Genomic DNA, 8952 nt, shown 5'->3' with positions numbered 1-8952 from the left:
ACTCTTGAGCGAGCTCTTAACCAACTGAGCCACTCAGCTGGCCCTCACAATCAATACTCTTAACATCAGTACTTTCTCAAGGGGCCTGTTACTACAGCTCTAAGTACCTTGTCCCGAAACGTGAGCCTGGGCTTTAAGCCAGGAGATCGTTCTGGAGGCGTCAAAAATTTCTTAACATGTTATGTAGGAAATACTATAAAAGCTGCTATGGTTGAATGGGTGGGTGTGCTGAGGGCAGACCCCAGGGCTTTGCGTCTCTCTTATGGGCTCAAGCCCCGATGGTGGACCTCCCACTTCGGTATTATTTCAAAGCAAATCCCAGGCATAATTCCATCCATAAACATTTCAGTACTTATTGTAAAATGTCAAGGGCTCTTTGCTCCAGAACCAACACCCAACTCCTATGCCACTAAGACTAAAAACACGCCTCCCTCGATTTATCAGGTGGGAAGTCACCCCCCCCCCCACCACCGATCCAGGGGTTTCAATGCCCTGGTGGGATGAGGTATACTTATGAAAGAGGTATACAAGACAAGGTGGTCCTTCCAGAAGGTTTAGAAGCGACAGGAAGAGAGGAGCGTGCTCAGCAGGGGACACTGGGTCCAGACTGTCAGCCACGTACTTGAAACAGCCGTGGCAGCGCAAGATGTAGCTCCGGGCCTCGCGGATCAGCATGCCGTTCACCGCCAGCACGTGCAGCCCCATCTGAAGCAGGACATTCTGCAACCAAGAAGTTCAAGGGAACTGAGCTCAGAGCGAAACTCAGGTTTCTTTTAACATCTGTATAGTTAGTTAAAGGAACTTCACAATCCCTGGTTGGACTCATGAAGGGCTTTTGCTAAGAAAAGTAAGCTGAGGGTGCCTCTCGAGACATGCAAACTAGGACAAGGACCCCGATTTCTCTGATCTCAAGTGCTGGGGTGTGTGCACATCGTTTCGCCAAGGCCCCTCCTCGTTAGCCATCTCTCTTAACAGAAACATCTATGTTGTCAGAGCAAATACACTCATGTCTGGGCTGGAAACCTTCTCCATTTTCTCCAAGTACTTAACTAAGCACAGAACATTATACACACTGAAAGAAAAGCATCAACACATTATGAACAGTAACCATTAAATATTTAATACACTTTATACATTTTGTCAGTATATTATGATTCTCTAGCCTCCAAGCAAACTAAAAATGTCCAAAGAGCAAAGGTCAAGTTTCTGGAACCATTACACAATAGCTCTGTACATAGCCCAATCTCCAAGGGACCCCTGCCTATGACAGGTGTGACACAAAGCCCAGGGCGAGCCGATGGCCCGTTTCACCCACCTGCATGGCGAAGTCTGTGGTCACACAGCCAACCCGCACGTCCTTTGGGATGGTGCACTGTTCCAGCTCCCGCTGGATCTGCTTGATGTTGCTGGGGGTGATCCACCCCTCATCGCCATCGCTATCTTCGTCTTTCCTTTCTTCAAATCCATTCTCTTCCTTTTCTTCCTCCTCCTCACCTTCGTCAATCTGAAACACAATAGAATGCACATACTCCGAGCCCACAGAGGCAGCAGGGAGACGCTAGCATGTTGTCACCAAGAAGAGATCATAAATCAGGGCCTTACCAGCAGCTCCTGCAGGTCACGATCGATATTGGGCAGAGGGTTTCTCCAGAACACAAAAGAATGGAATTCTAGATCCTCAGGTTCACGGGGTGGGGGTCCATGTTCTACTGTCTCTCGTGGGGGTTTAGGCTGACGTTAAAAGAATAATAATTTTAAAACGTGAAAATGAGAGGGTTACAGCCAAAATAATACAATAATATACGAGTCAGGTCAGACAGGGCTGGACAAACTATGGTATCAGTCTGTAAATTTGGTTCACTGTTAAACAGTCAATTTGTGGAGATATGATCTGTAGCAGAAAGGGCACGAAGAGCATAGGGCTTGTCAACGGAATTACCTTTGAGGGCAGATGGAAACCAGAGATATGTAGAGGAGTTTCTGGGTGCTGAATTGATGAGTTCACTTTAACCTTTAAAAATAAAAAAGTGACAGCTCTAAGAAAAGAAATATGGTTTGAGAAGTCAACATGGGAGAGTAATTTAAAAAAACAGAAAACAAAATATTTCCCCCCCTTATTGAAGTAAAAGGTATTAAGTGTTTTCAAAAATCTGGAAAATCTATAAAGTGCTGTTTAGCAACAGGGATATGTTCTGAGAAATGCGTCATTAGGCGATTTCACTGTGGTGCGAACATCACAAGTGGCACTTACACAAACCTAGGTGCTCTAGCCTACTACACACCTGGGCTAGGTGGTGTACACCTTCGGACATGTGATCCATTGTTGAGCCAAATGTTGTTATCTGGCTCATGACTGTGTATAAAGAATTATTCAGTGATTCCACTGCCAAATAACCACTTTGGGACATTTCTTTTCTTTGTCCTTATATATAAAGCTGTAATGAACACCATCAATGATAAAACTTGGAAGTATCTTTGGTTACATTCTTAGGATAAATGCCTAAAAGTGGAATTGCTGGGTGAAAAGACTTCTGATACAGAAATTTTAATGCTTCTGATACAAATCTCTAACTTCTGCCCAAAAAGCTACAGGAAAAGACCATTTCTAAGAACCAGGAATTGATGGATGCCAAACAGAAACCCAGCTACCAGCCACAGAGTCAGTTTACATACAACCACTTCATTCATCCCTACTCCCCAAAACATTCCAGGGACATGCAGACGTCTCTATTTTAGGCATCACTTTCAGACTTTCTGGATTGGAGGACTCTAAACCTAGTTGAAAAACACGTTGAGTGCAATTCCAATGACTACAGGAACGTGAGTCCACCATAGTTTTGATGACTTCAGGCAGAGGAGGATCAAGTAATTCTTTGTCAACACTATTTGAAATTAGTTATTATAAGGTTAATTATTTGGCTTCCAAAATCCTCTGGCCTGGAAACAACCAGTGGGTCCCAGGCACAAATCAAATTGTCTCTTCAACCTAACTAAGGTGGGCAAGTCCTTAAAAGCACAACAGGAACCCAGAATTCTGTAGGTAGCATGGGTTAAAAAAAGGCAAGCATTTAGTGTTCCTTCTTTCTTGCTTCTGGAAAGAATTCTTTCTATTAAAAAAAAAAAAAGTAAGAATATAGTTGATTTTTACTGTTTCTGCATTTTCAAATTTAACCAACCTTCCTAAGAACCTACAGATCAAAAGGCTGACACACATTTGCTAATCACAACGTATGACCTTTATTTGGATCCTGATCCAAACAAATAAACTATTTTTAAAAATTTATAAAATAATTGGGAAACATGAACACTGATTATTTGACATTAGGAAATTATTTTAATATTGTGTAGGTATAATAATGGTTTGTGGTTATTTTTTTAAAAACACACCAAGAAATATCAGTGAAATACGATATCTAAGTTCAAAATACTCAGGGCTGTGGGTCAGTTTCCAATGAAAACAGACAGATTATGAACTGATAACTGTGGAGGCAGCATGAAGGGGACATTGGATCCATTATACCACTCCCTCTATTTTTGTGTATCTGACAGTTCCCATAAAAAAGAAAAAAAAAAAGTTAAAACAAAGAAACCCAGCAATCCTTCCGATTTACCTTTTCTGGTTCTTGTTTTAGGTGTGACACTCCAACAAACTCTGCTTCCAACTGGTAGGTAAGTGCCAGTACTTGGATATCTGTGGCTGAGAGGCTGGGATAGTCTCCAGTTTTCTTTGAAAACTCAGTCACTGTAAACAAAAGATTCTCAACTTCAGTTAGAGGCAAAAGAGCCATATGACCTTAGATAACCATAATGAAAGTATGAAAACAACTTAGGATCGATATCCCAAGAAAAACCTCTTAACATTATCCTCTATTTCCTGATCTTCTAATCATAGTTGAGACATTTGTATTCTCTATCACCGAGATCGATCCATGCCAGTTAGGTTTACTGTGACACCCTTAACCGAGTGCAGATGAAGAACTAGAACAAAGTTAATAGTAAGTCATTCAAAGTTAGCATAATATTTGCAAATAGTAAGTTACTCATCAAAGCTTTGGTATTATACCAGAATAGAAGGTCTCATCTCTCCCAGTTCTAATAGTCTTTGAATCTTAACAACCCAGATTAACAGAATGGACAACCAGATTCCAAAATGGGATGGAAAGTCAATCCAACCAATAATTTGTAGTCTATGATGAAATAAATCATTGGTTGCTTTATAACAAGTATTGGACAGTGTTTATGTATTAAAAAAAACAACCCTTATGATTAATACATGGTAAACGCCAGCTATTACTATTATTATTCTACTGAGACACCAACAATAAACATGCAAAATAAAATTTTCTGACACTTTAACAGAAAGATGTCTCGTGCTACATTGCCACATGAACAGTAACTACACTGCTCACATTTCCTAAATAGCAGATATTAATCAACAGCAGCGATTGTATTGGGTACTTACTATGTTACCAGGCACTGTGTTGTAAGCTTTTCCTTTCATCCTTCAACCAAATCCTATGATTAAGTACTAAGTATTTCCTCAGAAAGATTAACTAACTTGTCGAAGATCACACAACTAGTAAGTTGGTGGAAAAAGCTACAGAAGTCACAAACTAATAATGTTGCTAACAACACATCCACTATCAGCCTCTAAACCCTAAAAACACTTCCAGTCACCTAGGACCTTTCCTAGGCATCATCCTAACAAGAGAACAATGCTGACTCGTAAACAAAGTGGTAATTGTTTTGTTTTCCTTCAGGACTAATGTAAAGCCTGTGGACCAAAAAAAGGGGTTCTATGGAAAGGAACCTCACAAGGGGATCTGATCATAAATTCCTACCTGGGCAGGTCATGGTGGGCATATAACTTCTTTAGAAAAAGGCTTACCCTAAGCAAGCCCTGCCCATTGTTTCTATGCATCTAGGTTCACACACCTTTGAAATAAGCCCTAACCACCTTCAAGAGAGCACGTGATCTTGTTAACTATTCGGTAATCCAATCCCCACCTTGCCCTTTCCAAACAACTCCACATAATCTTCCTGACATTCCCCTTAATTTCAAATGCACAAAAGAAGCTGCCCAGACACTTATTCTCGAGCATTTGAGATCTTGCTCCCCAGCATATGTCGTCAGCTCAGCTCAAATAAACTCGTATAAACCAAACAGCCATCCCTTTTTCTGAGTTGAGATGGCCTCCATATCCAAAACAATTGTCACTTTGACCTACTATAATAAAAAGAAATGGGCGAGAGTGAGAGATCTGGGTTCTATTTTCAATCCAAACAAATTTACTGAATGCTTGCAAAGTGCTAGCCAGTATACTGAGTGACAAAATCCTCATGTAATGATCCTAGCAACCTCCCATTTTACAGATGAGGCAACTGAGGCCCAGAGTCTGAGTGATATACCCAAGAATATATGTAATTGGCAAAGCCCCGCTGTCTCCTGACCCAGGAAGCTTCTCTCCCACCACGATCTCCTACAATGTGCAGTTTCTAAATCAACTCCTGTTAAGGTAGCCAGACCCCAACTCCTACCCGAGCCGGTCCCATTTGCACCCTGGGACCCAGAGTCGCCCTCAATCCCGGGGCAGAGGCACTCACCCAGTCGCACATATTCCGGGAAGGGCTCCTTGAAGCGCAGCTCGTAGGGCAGGACGGCGAGTCGCCTGCGCGTGGCCTTGTCCCGAATCTCGCTGACCACATCCCGGATGGTGTAGATGTTCTTCCCAATGTCCTGCAGAGACAGCGGCCCAGCTCACACCCGCCGTCTCCCGCGCCCTGCAGGAGTCGCCAGCCCACACCCTGCTCCTCTCCACCGGAGCTCCCAGTACCTGCAGAACCGCGTCCCGCAGGAAAGCCCCCGCATCCGCCACAACGTGCTCCACCGGCGCCATCTTGGTCGAATCAGCGCGAAGCACGCATGTGCACAGTGGTTGCGCTCACCCCTACGTCCTAATCTGGGTCTCGGGGAGCTGGGAAGAGCAGCCGCGATTTAGCGGCGCCGCCTGGCGGCCTCACCCGCATCTCCCGGCTCAGGACTACCCGCGCGCATGCGCGACGCCACCGACAGCCTGACCAGGGAATTCGGATACTGTAAAGCCTTGGGGTATAGCTACCGAAATACGCTTCAGCATTAATTAGCTCCTTAGCGCCTTTTTCACTTTTAAGTGTAAAATCTGTATATATTCTCATTGCTAAGTCTGTTAATACAGATAACATAATTTAATGATCAAGGGATAGCTACAAGACAGCTAGGCCCAGCTTAAGAGGTTGTAACTGAGATTAACACCCAGACAAACCAACTTGGAGCCACTTTTTTTTTATCCATTATACTATACCGACTGCTGCTTACATACCCCCACTGCATTTTGAGTAACTTAAGGGCAAATTACCGTAATATCCTTATTTACCGTAATATCCTTGTTCCATTTGCCTAAGCAAGACACATCATTTGCTAGCAAATAATTCCTTGCTGAATCGAACTGAAGGGGTATTGCATGATTCCTGAATTCCCTTTCAAACCTGAGTCTCCGTCATTAGGAGATCTGGCCTATTACAAAATCATGCTGGTGAATTTCGGCTGAATGTTGACTTGAGTTTTGGTAATCAGTCTTCAGTGGTGTTGAGTTATTTGGAACCTTTGTGAAGTGTTCACTCCGGCCTTACCCCTTGATTCTAATTTATGAATCCTACTTCCAGAAATCCCTGAGGGTCCTCTTCAGCAGTTACCCAAATCCCTTTTCCTTCCTTAGACATCTGTCTCAACTGTTCTTACCACTTAGTCTCTTCAACCTGCCCTGATTGAAGGCTTTCTAATTTTCGAGTTCATCATACCAATTTTTTTGGTATTTACTTCTTGCCTTCTCAGTTTCTCTGTAGAATTTGACATTGCAGACCATCTCCTCTTTCTGGACTGTCCCTCCTTGCCTGACTTTGGTGACACTACAAGATTTGGTCCCCTGCCTTCCTGATGGCTTCTCATCCTCCTTTACTGGACTCCCTTCTGTCTTGCAAACAGGACACCCTCCACAGAACTGTCTGGCCTCTTTGTCTCTCTAAACTCTCTTTCAGCAATACTATCTATCCTCAAGGCTTCAGCTATCACATTATAGGAACTCCCAAATCTTCAGGCCTAATCCCTGTTTATTCCCCAGCCTAGCCTTCTGGGCATGTTCATCTGAAAACGTTTGGCATCTTCACTTAGGAGGAAGGTTATGACTAAAGTAATTAGCTCTCCCAACCCAGCTTAATGAAACTTTCTTCGAACACTAAGGTTTCTATTTTTATTAAAGGCATTACCAACAAAGGCATTCAAGGTAAGAATCTGAGTCATCTTCATTTTCACCCTCTCTTTCAACCTGTATTTCTCTTGCTAAACCTTATTGATGTCACTTCGGAAATGTTTGGGGGTGCCTGGGTCCCCTCTACATTCGTTCCCATTACTCTAATCAAGTTTTTAACTCATGCCTAGAAAATATAATACACTCAATACTAGTATTCCTGTCTTTAATTTCTTCTTCAATTGATTGCTCCTGTAGCCTAAAAAGGGAGGGAGGAACTAAATGGAATCTGTAATGAAGAGGTTTATTGAACTTGGCAGCGATAATTGTGTAAGCCCCACAAGTAAGAAAAAGGATTTAGATCAGTGTTTCTCAAACTTGATTGTCAGAATCACCTGGGGAACTTGCAAACACAGCTTGATGGGCCTCCCTCTTAGCTTCTTCTTCAGTAGTTCTGAGCAGGGCCTGAGATTTTGCATTTCTAATAATTTCCAGGTGATGCTGATGTTGCTCACTTGGAGGACACACTTGAGAACCACTGATTAGGGAAAAAGGAAACGAATGATCAGGATTTGAGCCATTTATTTTCTAGTAAACACTAAGAATACTTATTAATACGTAGGCATATCTTGGAGATATTGCGGGCTCAATTCCAGACCACTGGAATAAAATGGCCTATTTTTTTTGCTGGTGGAAGGTCTTGCCTTCAATTTGTGAAAAATGCAACATCTCTGCAGTGCAATAAAGTGAAGTGCAATAAAATGAGGCATGCCTCTAAAAGGTTTCTTGACACTGTAGCTTTTGTCATTTTTTAAAAATAGTATTTTATAATATTATATGTCAACTATAATTTAATACATATATAGTCATGGGATGTGGAGTATAGTGTGGGAATGGAGTCAATGGAATTGTAATATAGGTATGATATTGGGGGTGAGGGGGCAGTGGATGGGAGGAGGGGGGTTGTCACTTTGTGAGGGGTGAAAAGGATACCTATTGCATTGTTTTGTACACCTGAAACTAATAATAAAAAAAAGTATTCTAATCTCTCTTCTGTTTCCTTAGAACATTAGTCTCCAAGCCCCCTAAAGCCTTAGAAGGACTCTCATTTATTTAACAAATATGTATTGAGAACTAATTTATACCACCATAGGTTGGGTGATATAACAACTATGAACAAAGTGATATTTTGTGTAGCATCTAGGGACACCTTCAGAGTTTATGACTTTGGAGCTTGATCTTGAAGGATGAATAGGGAAAAGCCATCAAGATATGAAAGTCCAAGGGGTGTTCAGGGCATTGAAGGTAGTGACTGTGGTAGCACATGGTGACTACCACATGGGGACAGGGTCTCTCAGAGGCGAAGTGAGCTTGAAATACTTCACTGTTTTGAAGCTCCTGGTTTTTTTAAAAAGCAAACAAATCTCAAACACTGTTATGAAAATGGTGTTTACATTAACAAATTAACACTTTCAAGTACATGTAGAAGAAATCAATGTATAACTCATTTGGGGACATCAACTTTTAAATGTGAGGCCCTTTATGAAAGAGAAGGCGTTGCTTGTGTGCCAGTGAAGATCCAAGTTCGTTTCCAAGGACTGAAATATGTAGAGGCTATGAGACTATATGCTTAACAGGGGAGAGAAGAACTTGATGCAGAAGAAACACT

At 42.1% G+C, this 8952-nt stretch overlaps 1 protein-coding gene across 1 annotated transcript in view; it reads right to left on the bottom strand.

The window, feature by feature from the left end:
* NOB1 (NIN1 (RPN12) binding protein 1 homolog) overlaps positions 1-5955 on the bottom strand; it is a 20496-nt gene extending 14541 nt beyond the window's left edge. Inside the window, exons 1-7 of the mRNA XM_019653363.1 lie at positions 5835-5955; positions 5605-5737; positions 3612-3742; positions 1940-2011; positions 1603-1731; positions 1316-1504; positions 623-720 (exon numbers count right to left, since the gene is read on the bottom strand). Coding sequence (XP_019508908.1) covers positions 623-720; positions 1316-1504; positions 1603-1731; positions 1940-2011; positions 3612-3742; positions 5605-5737; positions 5835-5897 — 815 coding nt within the window. The 5' untranslated portion in view covers positions 5898-5955. The remainder of the gene's footprint in view (positions 1-622; positions 721-1315; positions 1505-1602; positions 1732-1939; positions 2012-3611; positions 3743-5604; positions 5738-5834) is intronic.
* Between the last annotated feature and the right edge of the window lie 2997 nt (positions 5956-8952).

This window comes from Hipposideros armiger, unplaced genomic scaffold, assembly GCF_001890085.2.
Source record: "Hipposideros armiger isolate ML-2016 unplaced genomic scaffold, ASM189008v1 scaffold_9, whole genome shotgun sequence".
Lineage (NCBI taxonomy): Eukaryota > Metazoa > Chordata > Mammalia > Chiroptera > Hipposideridae > Hipposideros > Hipposideros armiger.
The sequence above is the reverse complement of the archived record's forward strand: the minus strand, read 5'-3'. Positions and strand labels throughout refer to the sequence as shown.